The sequence below is a fragment of the Trachemys scripta genome, chromosome 4 (assembly GCF_013100865.1).
Source record: "Trachemys scripta elegans isolate TJP31775 chromosome 4, CAS_Tse_1.0, whole genome shotgun sequence".
Taxonomy (NCBI): domain Eukaryota; kingdom Metazoa; phylum Chordata; order Testudines; family Emydidae; genus Trachemys; species Trachemys scripta.
This window is the reverse complement of record NC_048301.1, coordinates 115,077,718-115,096,750: the sequence shown is the minus strand read 5'-3', so window position 1 is coordinate 115,096,750 and position 19,033 is coordinate 115,077,718. Positions and strand designations below refer to the sequence as shown.

The window sequence follows — 19,033 nt, the reverse complement described above, 5'->3', positions numbered from 1 at the left end:
TCTGCAATCACATCAGCCAACTCCCTCAGCACCATTGATTGCATTAGATCCGGCCCCATGAACTTGTGCACGTCCAGCTTTTCTAAATAGTCCTTAATCTGTTCTTTCACCACTGAGGGCTGCTCACCTCCTCCCCATACTGTGTTGCCCAGTGCAGCAGTCTGGGAGCTGACCTTGTCTGCGAAGACCGAGGCAAAAAAGTATTGAGTACTTCAGCTTTTTCCACATCATCTGTCACTATGTTGTACTTCAAGGGAACTGCATTGTTTGGACTTCTGAGTAACCAGTGAGGTATTACAGAAGCTATTTCATGCTGGCTTGGTGAATCTATATATTGGAATATCCACCAGCTTTTGGGGTTTGTCCGCCCTGTTCTGTGTGCAGTCCACCCTGATTGAGTCACCTCAGCTGGCTCCCACAGGCATCGTTGTCACACAGGGTAAATGTCACTTGAGGGTTCAGAAAACATTTAAAATGATACTTGTCTATTTTTATGCACTACATCCTCCTCCCCCTTTGATGTAAAGGAGTTAGTCACAAATATATTTCTGTCAAAACTATCAGTAAATATACAATATGCTACAAATTCAGTCACAGGTGGTTTATGACTTCTTCCTGGATAATGTCTCATAGGCATCACAACACTATCTGCAGCAGTGTCTGCTCTGTCCGTGTAGCTGTAGCAGCAACACCTTCCTGCTCTGTCCTCTTAAGGCCACTTGTAGTAGAAGCAGAGAGATGAGGCTCACTGGTACTAGCACAAGGCATTTAAACTCTCTACACTGGCAACGTTCTGTTTATTTATTTAATTCAGCCACATGCTCAGAAATTATTTCATTTCCTCTTTGATTCTGCTTGTACAGATTTTTCACAGTCAAACTTTGCCAGTAGCAGACGGTGTGGTAGGGCTGGGCCAGGCCCCACCCCTCTCTGTGCCTGGCCTTTCTCTTCCCACCCGTCTCCTCCTCTGGCTTCCATTCTCCCAACCTTTATAGTTCCTTGTTTATAGCCCCTTGTTTCTCCTTGCCAGGCAGGCACAGGGCTGGTCAATCAGCCCCAATCCATTCCCCTTGATTGGGGCTAGAGTGGTAGGGGGCTGATTAATCCCGGTTTACTCAGCACGCTGTCACATTCCCCAATCTCAGCAAATACTGTGTCAGTGCTTAATAGGAACTCTTCATCTTAGCCCCCTAGTACACTCATGAGGAAACCCCTGCTTACCACCTGAGATGGCTGCTGGATCTAACAAGGACTGTACCAGGGAAAGAATTGGGCCCAGACTAGGAAAGAGTCCAGTCTGTGAAAAAAGCTTATTGGAACATCTTTAAGGGTGAGATATTACCTGTAATCAGTTGCTTAATGTATTAGGTTTAGACTTGTATGTTTTTACTTTATTTTGCTTTTGTGACTTACTTTGTTCTGTCTGTTATTACTTGAAACCACTTAAATCCTACTTTTTATGCTTAATAAAATCACTTTTGTTTATTAATAAACCCAGAGTAAGTGATTAATACCTGGGGGTGGGTGGGTGGGGGGAAACAGCTGTGCATATCTTTCGATCAGTGTTGTAGAGGGCAGACAATTTATGAATTTACCCGGTATAAGCTTTATACAGAATAAAACACATACACCCCCCATTGCTCCTGGCTCTCACAGGTTCCCCGGACTTCCCAACCCTTATTACCCCGACCCCCATGGGTTCCCCTTCACCCCTGGTCCCTGTGGGCTCCCCCCAGGCCATGCTGCCTCCCCTCATGCTTAATTTGTATTGAAAGAGGTTGTATGGTAGAACATCAAATTGTTCTTTGTTGTTCATAAAAGCAGCAAAACATTAAAATGTTTGCAGACAAATCATCACAAATATAATGCTCGTCCAAAACTCTGAACTACTGAGCTACAGCAGGAGCTGGGAAAGATCCTGCAACCATTGTGAATTCAGTGGGATTAAGTGTACGAGTAAGGACTCCTTGCAGAGTAAAGGTTTCAGGATCAAATCTTTGGCTCCTGCTGATCGAATTCTGCATGCTCTCTAGAATAAAGTAAGGGAAGAAGAGAATCCAGGAGATGGAGGGGGAGATGGACCCATCTAAAGGTAGTGCAGAGAAGCTGAGAGACGATAGTCACTGATAAAACTGAGCTTGATTTCAGGCATCTAATCTGAGACATGTTTGAAATTATTTGTAAAATATACAATAATAACTAATAACCCCTTCTCCCCAACCACCGCATGGTGCCTTTTTCTCCCCTAACTCCTCACCCCTGCACTGTGCCCCCTTCTCCCCTCACCCCTGTACCTTCCTGCCTGCGCCCACGTGGGGAAACTAACTTGGAGTCATGGACTACTAGGTATTGCTGCTCACTTCCCCCCTTGAATGTTGCTCTGCACTCCCCCCCCCCCCGAGTGCTGTGATGGGGGAGCAAGAAGCAACACCTGGCGCTTCCTGCATCCAGATCACTTTCCCCACCTGGGCTGTGTAAGGTGAGGGCATGAGAGCAGCAATGCCAGGAGTAATGTGTGTCACTGCTCCCCCTCCCCCACTTTCTTCTGTGGAGAAATCTAGGTGCTCCCCCACTCATCTCCTTTGCAAGTTTGTGGAGCTCCATGCGTCCCTGCAGTGCTCACGACCACCCCGATAATGGTGTCCTGGGTGGGTGCCCAAGATGAAGACATAGGCTTTTACCTATAATAGAAAGGGAGTTCAATAGCAGAGCCATTTGGTTCCATATATAGATATGAGAAATAAGCTGTTTCCTTTTCTTTGAAGTATTAGGACAAAGCACTATGGCCATGTCTCTCAGCCTTCAAATACCCCAGGCTGTTGTGGAGATTCACCCCAAATTCCAAACTTGAGAGAAAGACATTAGTTAAAAGTTAGCTGATTTTTGAAAGTGGTTCTCCAGTATTGCCAGCTCCAGATGTTCAGAAATCATGAGCCAGGCTCCCCCAAAATCATGAGATTAGCTTAAAAATTATGAGAATTTTAAGAGGGGGGGAAAAAACCATTTGTGATGCTTTTTATTTGCTTTCTAATTTCTGAGCCTTTAGGCTTCACTGGGGTCATTTTTTTCAAGCTTTTCTTCACATCCATGAGGGCTAGAATTCTCTTGAAACCGCAGGACTCTAGGAGCCAAGACTATAAGAAAAGCACCAAATATTCTGAGACTCACTGTTAAATTGCTCGAGCTGGCAAACCACTGGCTTCAAAGAGATTTGTAAGTGCTCAGCAGCTCTGCAAATCAGGCCACGTTAGGGCTTGTCTGGACATGCAGTTAGTGTGCAGCAAGCTAAATCTACAGTGCACTAGCATGCCACATATTGAGTGTCAGTGTGGATCCTGCAACTGGGCACTAAAAATTCCCTAGTGCAGTGGTTCGTGAACTCCATTCATGTCGTCTGTGGATAATTCCCTCTAAGGTACGTGCCTGGGCGGCTGCACACGAAACAATGAAGGGCCTCCCACCTAATTAGTGGAGCCTCGCCTGCTCCCTAATTTAGAGAGACTAAATTAGTGGGCAGGGCTCCACTAATTAGGTGCCTGGACCCTGGAGAAGACGCACATATAAGGTGAGGTACAAACAACATTTGGAAAGATCATTAAGTGGTCCACCGAGACCCTCTGCAATTTTCAAGTGGTCCGCAGAAAAAAAAGTTTGAGAACCACTGCCCCAGTGCACTTTGATCTACTCCACTTTGAAACAGGGGTAGATCAAAGTGCACTAGGGAACTTTTAGTATGCAGTGGCAGGGTCCACATGGACAGTTAGTGCGTGGCAGGTAGTACAGGGCAGGTTTGCACCCCAGCTTGCCACACACTAACTGGTCACCTAGACAAACCTTAACTTCTTAGCATTCAAGTTTGAACATTTGGGTCAAAGTACATGAGGATGGTAAATATGTGACTAAACTAGATCAGAATATTTTATAGAACTTGTTGATCTCTGTAAAGTGTATTAATCAATATTGCTCCTGAAACTGTGTATTCCTGGCCATTTACTAGGCATTTCTTTTCTTAAGTTTGTTTTACGGCTGCTCTGTTTCTTGCACTGTGTTTGTATGGGGGTGGGGCGGGAAGACAGTATTTTCTTTACCCAATAAAGGGGAGGGGAAATGAGGTGAATTCAGTGCTGACAGCCAGACAGGAAGTGAGCCTGAATTACTTTTAGAAAGTGAAACTTCTTGAATTTCGCCAGCTTGTGGAACTTGTTCGCTCGTTCTGAGATTAAGAGAAATTTATCATAATTCAAATTGAAGGAACTCTCTTCAGTGCTGCATGGTGAGGGAAACATGAAATATACTGTACTTGACTAATGGCAGGTCAGATCAGGGTTTTGCTTTTTAGAAGACAGTAATGTCTCCTGTTAGGAGCGAAGAACATGGGGAAGGTGCAGCTCTCTTGTGCAGGCGTTCTTGAACTATGGGGCGGGCCTTCCAAGGGAGGTGCGGGAATGTGTCAAGGGAGGTGCAAGCTTTGTGTGGGTTTTCTTGGTGGTGTTTTTTTAAGAGCTCTGGCTGTCAGCCCTGGGTGGCTGGGGCTCATGCAGAAGAGCTGGACACACCCAGGAAGTGGGGCTAAAGGGGACAACTAGAACCCCACCTCCCAGGCTTGGACTCTCCTTTCCCATCTCCCCATCTCAATCCCTCACCAGGAGGCAGCCCAGGTTCAGGCTCTCCTCCCCAATCCCTCACCTGTAGGTGGTAGGGCTCTGGCTGTCAGCCCCAGAATCGCAGCAGCAGTGCAGAAGTAAGGGTAACAATGGGCTGCTGAATGTGCTGTGAAAAGTGATATTCACATTGCCTCCCTTACTTCTGTGCTACTGCTTGCACAGCGCTGCCTTGAGAGCTGGTCAGTCAGCCAGCAGCCACTGCTTTCTGCTCTGCCTTCAGAGCTGGGTGGTGGTATATGTACTTGTGGGAGGGAGGGGTAAATGACTACAGACACAATGGAGGGGAGTCTGATCAAATAAGTTTGAGACCCACAGGTCTAGTGAGTTCTCCACTGTCTCCTGAAGCGGAGCAGATCTGAGTCCAGGACTGTATCTGCTATAGTCTGTATCTACACACACAAATACCTAACCTGGAAAGGAGAGGAATGTTCTACCCTTTTTCTAGTTCCCAGATGTCTCAGCAGCTCTGGGTGTGAGTGAGGGGAGGGAGGAACAGCAAACACGAGCCTACATGTAGGAACATTGAGTGCAGGTTGAGCCCCCGGTATGGGGGGTTGTATCCGGTGATTCTGAAATGGATTTTGGAGTAATAGAGGATGAGCAACTCAGCATGAACCCCAACGTGAAGCTGTGGTAAAAAGGGCTAAAGGAGTCCTTCTGAAATGTGAACAGGGGATAGTGAGTAGGGGTAGGGAGATGATATTCTCTCTATATATGGTACTGGTGAGATCAATACTGAAATATTGAGTCCAGTTCTGGTGTCCATATCTTAAAAATGATGGTGAAAAATTGGAGAGATTGCAGAGAAGAGCCACAGTTCTGTTTGAGGGCTCGAGGAAAAATGCCTCACAGTGAGATTTGAAGAGCTCAATATGTTCAGTTGATGAAGTCACCTCTTGATCCTTTTCACTTCTACTCCATGATCAAAAGTTCCTTTTGATCATGGAGTTAGAAGTATCTTCCTGGGGAAGACAGTACCAGCTACTAAATAGCAGAGATGGGCATAACAAGATCCAATGGCTGAAAGTTAAAATCAGACAAGTAAGGCACAAATTTCTAACAGTGACGGTGATTAACGGGCTGGAACAAACTACCATGAGACACGATGGTTTTCCATCTCTTACAGTCTTCAAGACTGCTGCCATTCTGGAAAATCTGCTTTAATCAAACACAAGTTATTGGGCTCAATGCAGGGCTAACTGGGTGAAGTTCTATGGCGTGTGTTACACAAGAGGTCAGACTAGATGGTCTGATGCTCCCTTCTGGCCTTCACATCTCTGAATCTGTGTTTGGTTGGGTTTTATCACCTTTCTTCTTAAGTGTTTTACTGTCCCTGTTGTACCATCTCCCTTTTTCTCATTTTGATCCTGGCTTCTTTGTACTGGTGGTGGAAATGTGGGTTGGTTTGTAGTTCTGTGCAGAATTCTAAAGGTAGGGCTACCATACGTCCGGATTTTCCCGGACATGTCCAGCTTTTTGGTCCTCAAATCCCCGTCCGGGAGGAATTTCCAAAAAGCCAGACATGTCCGGGAAAATAAGGAGTCATGGTAAGGGGACTGCCTCCTCCCCGGGCTCCAACTTTCCCAGCTCCCGCCGCTCTCCACTGCGTGCCGGGGCTGAAGCAACTTCCCCAGCACAGCAGCAGCTGGAGCCCGGGGAGGAGGCGACTGTGTACTCGGATGCCGCCCGCTGCCTCTGTGCCCCCGCAGATCGGGGGAGTTGTTAGTTTTGCTGCAACCACTCGCACTCAGGCAAAAGACGCTTAGGGGACCCCGAGTGCAAGTGGAATGGCTGCACAAAACTAACAACTCCGCCGGCTTTAGCAAGAGTGGAGCTCTGGCTGGAGCTCCGGCCGGGGACGTGGGGCTTGGGTCCGTGCTGGAGCCGCTGGGGTTGGAGCCGGAGCCGCTGGGGCCAGGGGTGCTTGGCCGCCGGCCGGCACCACTTGGCCTGGGCCGGGGCCGCTCGGCCGGAACTGGGGCACGAGCCGAGCCGGGCCGGAGCCACTGGGACCGGGGCTGGGGGTGCTTGGCTGTTGGCCAGCGCCGCTCAGCCAGGGCCGGGGCCAGGTCGGAGCCACTTGGCCGGGGCTAGTGCCCCGGGGCCCGAGCCGAGCTGGAGTTGCTAGGGCCAGGGCCGGAGCCGCCGGGGCCAGGGGTGCTGGGTCGGGGCTGGGCCGGAGCCACTCGGTCGGGGCCGGCGCCCAGGGCCCGAGCCGAGCCAGGCCGGAGCCGTTGGGGCCAGAGCCTCTTCGCCGGGGCCGGCCGCTGGAGGGAGCCACTCGGCCAGGGGGGCCAGACTGGGCCGTGCCTCCTTGCGCCCCCCCCCCGCCGCCCCAGCTTACCTGCTGCCTGCCTGTTTCAGGCTTCCCGCAAACATTTGATTCGCGGGAAGCAGGGGAAGGGGAGGAGCAGGTGGGCGGAGCGTTCAGGGGAGGGGAAGAGGGGGAATGCAGTGTGCTCAGGGGAGGGGGCGGAGTTGGGGCGGGGACTTTGGGGAAGGGGCGGAGTTGGGGCAGGGGTGGGGGCGGGGAAGGGGCGGAGTTGGGGCAGGGGCGGGGCCTCTTGGAGTGTCCTCTTTTTCCAGTATTGCAAAATGGTAACCCTACTAAAAGCAAAATTGACTACGCTGCCTCAACCTGGTCTAGCCAGTGCTGTTGCTGTGAGGTTACAGCCCCTGTATGGCCGGGCGTTCTCAGGGCCGCGTACCCAGAGGGAACATGTGGCTCAGAGGAAGCAAGGCCTGCTGGGAAGGTGGAAGTGTGATATAAAACAGCTCTGTGGGTGCAGGGGGGAAGCCAGGCGAAGCAGTGGCAAGGGGGGCTGGTTTGGCCCTTTTCTAAGGGAGAATCTGGGACTGCGGCTTACGATGGGCTGTGATTGGCTGACGCTGTCTGAGGAGGCCTAGCAGGAGGCCTGTGGGAGAAGTTTGAAGTAGCCCTGGGCCCTGTAAAGCAGAACAGTTTGGAATTTCAAGGTGGGTAGCTGCTTGATAACACGTAGTCCCACGGTTGGAGCCTGGAGTACAGGGAGGGCTTAGGCACCAACTAGAGATGCAACTAGGGGCTGCAGAACTTTGTCCCTTATGTGAGGGCTCAAGGGACCTCTGCAACCAAGATGTGTAGGACTTTGGGAACCCCTGCCAGGACATCTGTGCCCCGTGGAATCTAAGAGAAGAACCTGGGGAAACCCTGACACAAAGAGTTAAGGTTTGTGGAACATCTGCATTGAAGGACTTTGTGCACAAAATCTAGTGAGGGGGCTGTGGAAGCCTGAGGACAAGGTGTAGGTGGGAGGGGGTTTCCTAGTCAAAGGGAGGGGTATAGTTTGTGTGTTAATATACCAGACCCCAGGAGGGGAGATCTTATTTTGGGATTCTAGTTGCGTGATGTGACTGCATCACAGGCCCAGAAGGGAGGGATCATGGAACAGGGCCAGGCACCTGACAATCAGGGGGTAAGCCAAGTCCCAGACTCTCCTAATGAATTGGGGGCTCAGTTTAGGCCTGGGTTGACATATATAACTTGCCTAATTTCTTAGTGGGTGTAATTGAGAAGGTGAGTGGAAGGTTAAGTTGTAAACAGGGGCTTGACATACAGTATGCTGGAGTGAGGATGTCTGTGTGAAAGCTAAGTAGCAACACATTGATGCTAGGGACTATGGATAAGATACACCTGGAACGTAAATCACCAGTTCCACATGAACAGCACATGGACAGAGAATGCTGTATAGGGATTGGTTCCTGCAGAGTAACCAATCCAATCCAAAATGTGTGGTGTAATGTATAGTGAATGCAGTGCAATGTGTAAATGTATATAAAGGAAGAGGATGTCTGTAAATTTGGATGTGTGGAACGCCCTATACCCACCCCCTCTGCTTCACTCTGATCAACTCAGCGTAGCTTTTCTGCTTGCCATATAAAGGAACCTGAGTGACAAAATCCAGAGTCAAAGTGAGTGTTTTGGATCCCAGAGAACTGGATGAAGTTTCCTCCCAGGACGGGACAAGCCATAGTTTCCAATGTCTCCTCTAGCCAGGGGGTGCTCGACCCCTCCCCTCCATCCCAGGCCCTGCCCTCACTCCACCCAACCTCTTTCCGCCCCCTCCCCCAAGTGCGCCCCATTCCCGCTCTTCCCCCTCCCTCCCAGAGTGTTCTGCTAGCTGTGAAACAGCTGTTTGTGGTGGGCAGGAGGTGCTGGGAAGGAGCGGGAGGAGTTGATCGGCAGGGCCGCAGGCGGGTGAGAGGCTGGGGGGAGGGCTGAAAGGGGGGAACTTGGCTGCCAGTGGGTGCTGAGCACCCGCTAACTTTTCTCCATGGGTGCTCCAGCCCCATCCAGTGGATTCCTTATGACCATTCTTCTCATTGCTCTGCTGAAATGAATGGCGAACGTCCCATTTCCACTTCTCAGCGGGGACAGGAGTTTCTGGGAGCTGCAAACGAAAACAACAAATGTGGTCAACACTTATTGTTAGTGAAACCAAAATGAGACCCTTTGGCTAAGTCTACACTGAAAACATTAAAGCGTTGCTGCTGTGTGATTGTATGTGAGCACTGGGGAGAGAGCTCTCCCAGCTCTGTGTGTAATCCACCTCCACGAGGGGAGTAGCTTTGGGCTTGTCTACTGGCGCTTTACAGTGCTGAAACTTACTGCACTCCAGGGTGTGAGATTTTTCACACTCCTGAGCGAGCAAGTTACAGCACAGTAATATGCCAGTGTAGACAAGCCCAAAGCTCCAGATGGTGTCAGGGTGTGAGCCAGCACTGGGGGCTTTGCACCCAAAGAGGAGCAAATCTTCGAGGGAATAAAGGAGCTTGCCTCAGAAAAACAATGGCAATAAAGAGTCTTATAGAACTGTGTCAGAAATTACTCCTCCCAGCCTCCATTTATCAAGCAGCAACTTCCTCCTGAGTAACTGTAAAAGAGACTTGTAAAGCTGATTCATGTTTGTTTTGACGGCTTATGAAATTCCTGGTCAATGAAGATCTACCCCTGCTCCTTAATGTTTTTTTTCAAACAAACAAACAAACAAACCTGTTTTCATTATTTTTGATTTAAAACAATGAACGTGCCCTCCCAGTCACAGAAAAACCTGAGTGAGAGAGACTGAAGCCCCACCCCTTGCTGATATCACTCCTATTTGCATATTAAGCAGATTCAGAGAACATTTCCCTCCTCTCTGTCACACCCTTTACTTTACACATTGTTTTCTTGGTTAAACTTCTACACTACTGTCAATCTGCTACTTTATTTTCTCCCCGTACAGAGTATGTGGGAGGGGGAAAGAGATGAACACGTCTATGGAGTTTGTGACATAGTAGTCACAAAAAACAGTGGTGCAAATTGCTGAGGCCAAAGGGGTGTGTCCAAAAGGCAAGCTTCCAACAGGAATAAAAAACAGATGACAAGGTGTGTGTGTGTGTGTGTAATTAGTACTACGAAGGCTGAAAAAAATATGAAGGCTGCTATAGAAATTCAGAGAGCTCTGAAGGGCAGCTTTAACTGGAGATGCTTTACATTTTCTTTACTGCAGAAATAAACTTTGAGCAAATTGTTTCCTGTTCCTCCCTCTAGATTCTCTGGGTGCCTGTGTTTGAGCATTGAGAAGAGTGAACAAATCAGCGGAGAGTTACTAGCTGTTGTTTCTAATAGCTGTCAGGCTAACGGTAAATACATCATTCTCTGAGGATAGGCTACCTCTAATCTGAACAAGTTACAGTTTATACAGTAGTGGGACCTGTCAGAGTGGGCCCTATTCAGCATATCAGAAATTACCATTGCTGCCCTGCATCTTGCTGCCCTGATATCCAAAACCCTCCTGAGGCCATGCAACGCTAACACCGTGTCTCAGTACACAGGTCCTGATATTCCAGGACTGTGATGTACAGATTCCAGATTGTATTTGGTTGTTTTCTGAAATATTTTAAATTGGCGGGGGTGGGGGTGGGGGTGGTCCCACCTTTGAGTTCTCAGATCCATTTGGATGATAAATATTATTATTATATCACCTTTTATCCTAGGTCCTCAACAGGCTTTATAGACATTAACTAAGCTGTATAACACCACTGTGTGCTACAGCACTATGATTATCCCCACTTTAGAAAGGGGGAAACTGAGGCACAGAACAACAAAGTCCTTTGTGAGGAGTTATGAGCCCCAAGGTTACGTGGGTTTTCTCTACATGGGAAATATTGTGATTATTCCATATTCATTATTATTAACGGCAATTTATTTTGTATTTTAGTTTTGTTTCATGATACCTGGTGATGGAAAACCAAAGCAGAATCAGTGACCTGCTTCAAAGTGCCCTTGACGATCTTCTTGAGGAAGACTTCAAAAGATTTAAAGACAAACTATCACATTCTGACTTTAAGGGAAAAGGTACCATCCCCCGAGGTCGGCTGGAGAAGGCTGACAGGATAGATACTAAGAACAACCTGATCGCATTCTATGGTGGAGATGCTGCAGTTGATGTAACCATAGAAATTTTAGCTAAGATCAATGTCAGAGGGTCTGCTGCTAACCTCAAAAAATACAGAGAGAAAGGTAAGAAATCTAAAGTTACTCTAAAACCTGGGAGTCTCCCCCGGGCAGCAGCAACGGGAGCAGAAGGAAAAACAGGCTGATGGCAGGAATGACAAATTGTGAATCCCAGCTGGAAATGAGGGGGACTCAAAGCCGAGATGCCCACAGCAGATTTTCTGACCTGAACCCCTCCCTTTTCACCACTCAGCTGGCACAAGGGGAGCAGAGTCAGCCTGTAACTCTGCATCTGAGGAAATCCTCAGTGTGGCGGCGTCCCCAGTGGATGTAGAGCCAACAGAGCAATGCAGAGGGAGTGCCATGGAAAGAGAGAGGTGGGGAGGAGGAGTGACTGGAGGGCATCCCCAGCTGCAGCACCATTCTTTGGGGACCAGCGGCAGCTGGCACAAGTTAGAAGAATCCCAAGGCTGCTCTAGTCTGTGCTAGGACTGGGACAGAGAATCAAGGATCTGTAACTAGAAGCTGATCACAGCAGAGAGGCTGGCCCAGTGTGTTCTCCCCAAACAGCTGACTGGCCCCATGAGACCTTTCTGGGGTTCCAGGCAGGAACTTTATCTTTAAGGCTATTTTTCATTAAAGAAACACATTCAGTGTAATACAAACAGCCAACATTTTTTTTTGTCTTTATTTTTGAGATGGGGGAGAGGGAACTTTATTCTCCTAACTGAGTTATTAAGTAACCAACAAACCTGGACAGCTGCAGTTCCTATGGCCGCAGGCTGCTTTTAAGTGTCACACACAAGTGTAAGAGTGATTGCCTATGGGGATCCACTCAAGTGAGGCAGTGTTAGAATCCCTGTGCTCTGTGATGGAGCTAAGTTCAAACCCTGTTAGTCATTCCTGTTCCTGTTTCTCTCCCCTCTACCCCATGATGACAATGGAGCTCAGCTGGGTTGGTTCTGCTCGGCGTCCCTGGGATGGAACGCTCCAGGGCTGGCAGTGGGGCTCTCCCTAGAGGCCTTTGGAATTCACTCCCCTGGACTGTCCCCCTGGCCAGGGGTATCCAAACTTTTTTCCCTGAGGCCCTCCTGTGCAGCTGCAGTAGGCACTGTGTGGCCCACTATTGACAGTGATCCGTCAGGCAAAGGGACACCACGGGGCATGCGCGGCCCCTCACCTCAGCAGGGACAAGGACCAGCAAGAGGCGTTAGGGAAAATGGTGCCCTGGGAGAACTTGTATTTTGGTGCCCTTCTGCCCAGGGTGCCCCAAGCCCCCTCCCACAGCGGCCCCTACCTTCTTCCTGCAGAAGAGGCAGGTGGGCAGTTTCAGCATCCCCATGGGGGCAGACCATAGCAGTCTGCAGGGCCATTCTACACAGGGTTGGGGGGTGGGGGGGAGACAGAGCCAGCTCTCTAATAGAGCTCTCTCCTTCCTCCTCGCCTCCCCTGCTCCTGCTCTGTAGTGGTGTGCAGCTGCTCCTCCCTCTCCATCTCCTGTTCCCTAGGTGAGCAGGCACAGGAACAAACTTTGGATAGATACTGTGGGGGAAGTCAGAGAGGAAGCTCTCCTGGGAGCACAGCTCTCAACTTAGGTGGAGGCGGCTTCCCTGCTGCCATCCGGGTTGGAGAAGGTGAGAGATGAGCAGGGCAGGGAAGGGGCTGCCTGTGGCTTCGGGCTCTGGGTTTAATGGTACCTGCTCACTGTCAGGCTGGGGAGCAGCTGGAGCAGGGAGTCTCACAGCAGCTCTTCAGCCCTGCACCTCCTGAGCCCGCTGCAGCCAGGCCAGGCAAGGCAGCCCCCATCTGCCACCCTCCGTGTTAGACCCCATGAGTTGCATTGCACTCTGGGGAGCCAAAGGAGCCGCCCTTCCTGCGATCGCAGCTCCCTAGGCAGTCACCCACCCATAAGATCAGCCAGGCCTCCAGCCTCCTCCAGACACCCTGACAGCTGTTGCTTCTCAGGGTCTGCCCCTTTTCCTTGCCCTCTGCCTGTTGCATTCCAGGGCGCTGGACTCCTCCAGCCCTGAGCAGGGGCCATTGGCAGCCGCCACTCTGCCAACTTATACAGTTTGGGGGGACAACACCCCGCATGCCTCCCCAATCTTTGCTCCTGCTGGTGGACCACCCGGGACTGTGTTGCGACCCACCTTTGGGCTACAGATCACAGTTTGGGAGCCCCTGCCAAGGGCTTGAGTTTAGTAGCCCCCAGAGTGCCAGGCAGGGGTCATTTATTTGTTTTAGGCTGAGAGATCTTTCAGGCAAGAAGAGTCTGTACATGTGTACAGTGCCTAGTATGGGGCCTGGATCGCTGACTGGGGCTTAAACTCCTACCAGATGCAAATAATGAATGATGTAGGTCCTTATTTTTGAGATGTGGGCAGAGGGTACTTTATTCTCCTGACTGAATTATTAACAGATGCTTGGCAAAAGTAATGAAACGCTACACAAACTATTCTTGTTGTCTATACAAGTATACACCTCTACCCTGATATAACGTGACCTGATGTAACATGAATTCGTATATAACGCAGTAAAGCAGCGCTCCGGGAGGGTGGAGCTGCGCACTCCGGCAGATCAAAGCAAGTTCGATATAACGCGGTAAGATCTTTTGGCTCCCGAGGACAGCTTTATATCGGGGTAGAGGTGTATATTTTTTGTAAAGCAGCATCTAATTGAGCTGGGCAATGAGCATAATATAAACATTCAATATAGTAACAAGTTTGGGATTGAGGAAAGGCCCCCCTTAGTCCACCCTCAGTGTCTCCTTCTTGATTATAATTGTCCCAAATAAAAATGTCCCTCTGCCAACACTCAGTGTCTTAGATCCCTAGGTTTGGAAAGGATCTTCTGAGCCATCTAGTCCATTCCCTGCACTAGGGCAAAGTTGTCCTTTCTATGGACCTTTTAATAGTTTAATCTAATCTGCTTTGGAACACAACTATTTCTAAGGGGATTCCCTCTCCTTACAAATGCTCCTGAATTGACTCTTTCCCCAGTGCACATTGTTCTGTGTTTCTCTGAGGATGTAGCCTGCTCATTATGTAAAGTGCATAACTGCAGATGAATTATGAATAGAAACAGGCAGAGAGCTCACACAAACAGAACTCCCATTACAGTATTTCTCAAATGGCACTTCATAAAAATGACTCAGTGTTTTCTTCAAGAATTACAGTTTAGTGCAGGATGCAAATGCATCATTCCATCACTAGATGGCTCTATACAGAATAACAATGAACTTGTATTGAAAAGCATTACATTTCTTTCCATGTTATTTAAATGTAACATCCCTTTCAGATTTGCATCCAAATGGAAAACCCTTAGAGTTGTCTGCAAAAGGTATGTGGTACCTACATGGGAAGTTACCCCCATACAATGGTTGGCTACTTACTCAATTGCATGCTTTCCTGGAACTGTCCTTGTGACACCTGAAGTTAGGGTGACCAGATCACCCAAGTCAAATATTGGGACGCAGGGGGGACGGTGACGCGGGCTGGGCGGGGGGCGGGGCCAAAAAAAAAACACCTTCCTCCGCAAGCGCTGGAGGGAGGCCCGGGAGATGCAGGGGGAGCGCGGGGCCGGGGTGAGTAAGAGTCCGGCCTGGCCCCGAGCAGGCAGGACTCAGTTGGGTGGTAGGGAGAGGAGGGGGGCGGCCAGCGGGGCCAGGCGGCGGCTGTTCTCCCCGCTGGGCAGCGGGACTCAGGAGCAGCCGCTGCTGCAGCTCCCACTGCCGCGGGGGAGGAAGCGGCCATGGCGCTTGGCGGCTGCGGCTCTGGCGCCCCCGAGCCCGGGCCTGCTGCGGGGACCCAGCAGCGCGCACGCTGCGCCCAGCCCCTGGCCAGTCGCGTCTGGGCTGCTGCCCAGCTGGTGCTATCGCGCGGCGGCCCCGGAGTGGGGGCAGCAGGCCCCAGCCCCCCCGTCCCGCTCGGGTCCCACAGGGGAACGAACGGGGCTGGGCTGCCGATGCCTCCGCCCCGGGGCTGCCGCGGGATAGCACCAGCTGGGCAGCAGCCCAGACGCGACTGGCCAGGGGCTGGGCGCAGCGTGCGCGCTGCAGGGTCCCCGCAGCAGGCCCGGGCTCGGGGGCGCCAGAGCCGCAGCCGCCAAGCGCCATGGCCGCTTCCTCCCCCGCGGCAGTGGGAGCTGCAGCAGCGGCTGCTCCCGAGTCCCGCTGCCCGGCGGGGAGAACAGCCGCCGCCTGGCCCCGCTGGCCGCCCCCCTCCTCTCCCTACCACCCAACTGAGTCCTGCCTGCTCAGGGCCAGGCCGGACTCTTACTCACCCCGGCCCCGCGCTCCCCCTGCATCTCCCGGGCCTCCCTCCAGCGCTTGCAGATGGAGGAGGAATGGTGAGCCCGGGGAAGAGGCGGGGATTCGGGGAGGGAGCCAATCGGGGGAGGAGGGGGTGGAGTCGGGGCCGGGGGGGGGGGTGCGAGCACTTCCGGGCTCCAGGCTCGGGCGCATTTCCTTGTTTGTCCAGTGTCCCGACCGCACGTCGGTCGGGACGCAGGACAAACAAGGAAATATCGGGACTGTCCCAATAAAATCGGGACGTCTGGTCACCCTACCTGAAGTTATAAGTTAACAAAATCTTTATGGCTTTCCAGATCATACCATTAGTACAGGGTTCCCCATCTATTCCCCAGACTAGAAGCTGTCACGAGTACAGCAGTATCACTACCTACTCCCAGCCCCAATCTATAAACACTTACACACAGGCTTAACTTTACCAAGAGTTTGCAGGACTGGATCCTGTATCAGGAACAGAGAGATCTTAGGTCCATCTTAGGTTGCTGGGAGGTCTGTGCTTGTATGTCACAAGGGAAGGGGGGGAAGTTTCTCTCTGTCTTGTGTATGAGATCTCTGACCACGAGTGGGAGGATGGAGAGGGGCATCTAGTCAATAATAGGTTCATGCATAATGTGGAGGAAGATGTCACAGTTTGGGGCAATTGCATCTGTATCCCCTCTCCATGGTCAGCAAGAGCACCCACACTTAGACTTCTGGCTCCCAGCCATCACCTCTTTTGGGCAGAGACCTGCATCTCTCTCCCTCCTAAAAGGAGTTTTTCCAGGCTGCATAGTTCCCAGACTTTAATGTGAATTCCCTGGCAAAACTACATTGCCTAAGATGGCCTGCTGTACTTGTCTCTTCACATATAGTAAACAGCATAATTGCCCACAGTTAAGTTACCTCACAGTTCTTTCTAAGCAAGCATATTTATTCTTATGATAAAAGCATTACACAGAAAGTGTATTAAAACCAATAAAAGAGCTTACACACATGCTGTTAGAAGCACAGAAACATAGGTCTGGAAGGGACCTTGAGGAGTCATCAAGTCCAGTCCTCTGCACTAAGGCAGGACCAAGTAAACCTAGCCATAAAGAACACACCTTTGCACAAGAATAGACGAACATTTGCATTCTTAATACTATGAACTCCTAAACTACTTAAACTTAATTCAATAGGAACAGTCCCCCCACTCCTTATGCATGAGGTCATCTTCTGGAAAGTGGACCAGTCCCACCAGTGTTTGAGCCAGGGGCCCAACCAGAATTTTTATAAGGAGGTTATCTGCTTAGCCACCCCACATTTGAGTAACATTGTGACCTGGCAGAGAGCAGAGGGTTCAGAGAGGAGAGCCATGCAGACCCCTGCTCACGTCAATGCCAACCTCTCTGTCCTGCCTAAGTGGTCCCTGGACCTCCATGGAAAGTTGCCCCTCTCCTGCTATTGAAATCTGCAATGGTGCCCCTGCTGGCTAGTAGAGGATTACAAGGGACAGAGTTAAGGTTGGAGGGTTTCATTCCTAAAGCAGGGCTCAGCTTTCAAAAACTTGGGAAACATTGGTCTTTGCTAATGCTTATTTCTATTATACTGCCCCCACCTCAATCTATATAATAAGATTCCGGGATTGTAATGTTGTATCTGTGTAAAAATTGCACAGAATCCAGGGACCCTGCTACAGAATGTAGGCCTAACTTGCCATAGAATGTGATGGGCCTTGACAATACATTAGGGATTCCCTGCTATTTGTCTCCTTTTCTCACCCACAGGGATTTTCTGCCATTTACAAAAGGAAGGCCCATGCAACTGTGCTATATCTATCTATCACAGTACAGCCCTGACTATAGTAACCCCCTAGTCCTGTGGCTGCAGTGCTTTGCATTCTCAGTGTGACTATACACAGCACCATAGAATAAAATCCTAGCTAGACACAGCAAGCTGAAGGCAAGTATTCATCATTCCCCAAAGCATGACATTGCCATCCGCTGAGGGTGATTCAGTAACTCATGGACAATGCTCAGCCACCCCTCAGAATCAATTCTTGTGATTCTACATGGCAGCAAAGACTCTGTTCAGGTGTCATTAGGCACATAGGTAGTATCTTTCTATGCACAACCCTGATATGCCCAGGTCCTGAAATTAGATGACTTACTGTCAAGAGGAAAGTTTATCATGGTGACAACACAGCTGTCTTAGTATCTGAGAGATGTATGCATGAAACAAATCATAAACTCAATGACTACATGCCGAGATGGTGAAAGAGTAGGCTGAGATCCCACTGGGGCCAGATTTAAGGGTATCTGGGGGCATGGGTTGAAAAGTTTTTCACTGTGATTTTTTTAATATTTTTGTTTATTTTTGTAACTCTACTGTTCTTTTAAGAATCATGTTGAGTAGCCAGTGAAATGTGGCAGCAATCTATAGTGAATAGATAGATCAGCACACTAGAACCTGGGGGATGTGGGGTAGGAGATTTTGAGGACAGGAGTCAGACAGTGGTCAAAGCTTCAAGGCTGTTTAGAAACCTACAGCTCAAGACTCTGTCAGTTCATTCTCTTATGGTGTGTCCTCCTCAGGGGAACATTTTGTGAACCAGCACCGAGCAGACCTGATCCAACGTGTCTGCATGGTGGACAGCATCATAGACATGCTGTATGGCACCGTGTTAGATGAAGAGCAATACCAGAGCATCAGAGCCGAGAAAACCAATCCAGACAAGATGCGGAAGCTGTACGAGTTCATGCCGAGCTGGAACTGGTACTGCAAAGAGCAGCTTTACCAGGCGCTGAAGGCCAAAAACAAGTTCCTCATTGAAGAGTTGGAGAGCAAATAAATACAATGAATAAAATGAGCTCTCCCTGTTTCCAGGGGGCTTCACCCCAAGTCTTTTCTCAGGGACACAGGTGTGACGCTGGCAGACCAGATGCCAGGTCATGCCAGAGCCGATGGCCAATTCACTTGTGTATTAGTATAGCTCAAAGTGGTTGTTAAATGTATAAGAGTGTATTTGGTGTTTAAACATTATGAAAACTAGTGGAATGTTACTTGCATTGTTTTCACTTATCTGTATCCTGTTATAATGGAGTAGTGAACATTTACGTTCAGGGCCAGATTAAGATTATGAGAGGTCTAAGGCTAATGGGAGGGAAGGGCCTAAGTATGAACTACATATTGCAAAAAAATTACAAAATCATCAAACATTTATCTATATATCAATATTTACACATTATTTATGTAAAATTAATAAGTTTATTCTACTCTCACTACACTCAATTCTTCAAACAAACAATTTTTTCCTCCTAGCTTTAGCTGCAGCAAAGTCATGAATGATGGATGCTACACTGACCTCTTAGGCCTCCTTCCTCCTTGGTAGTAGAGTGCTCCACTGTGAGGATGAACAGTGCAATGTTCCCCATCCTGCTCACCTCTTTCAACCTTGTGCTTCTACCCTCAGCTCTCCACATGGCCCACAGTGCAAAGCCAAGCCCTGCAGTGTTTCCCCCAGGGTATGGATTCTACACCACATACCCTATCTCATTCTGACTGCAATCTGGGAGGCAGCCAGCTTTTATTATGTAAAAGAAAACCACTCTGGTGTAAAATCTA

General features: G+C 49.7%; 1 protein-coding gene across 2 annotated transcripts; it reads left to right on the top strand.

The window, feature by feature from the left end:
• The first annotated feature begins 4,151 nt into the window (after positions 1-4,151).
• On the top strand, positions 4,152-18,620 carry LOC117877405 (apoptosis-associated speck-like protein containing a CARD). 2 transcript variants are annotated; one of them, XM_034770514.1, is made up of 6 exons: positions 4,152-4,273; positions 10,237-10,328; positions 10,907-11,208; positions 12,651-12,776; positions 14,440-14,481; positions 18,004-18,620. In XM_034770514.1, the coding sequence occupies exons 3-6, from the start codon at positions 10,929-10,931 to the stop codon at positions 18,258-18,260; spliced, it is 705 nt and encodes a 234-aa protein (XP_034626405.1). In that variant the 5' UTR covers positions 4,152-4,273; positions 10,237-10,328; positions 10,907-10,928; the 3' UTR covers positions 18,261-18,620. The 2 variants fall into 2 exon arrangements, with proteins under 2 accessions (XP_034626405.1, XP_034626406.1); XM_034770515.1 differs by lacking the exon at positions 12,651-12,776.
• The last annotated feature ends 413 nt before the right edge of the window (positions 18,621-19,033 follow it).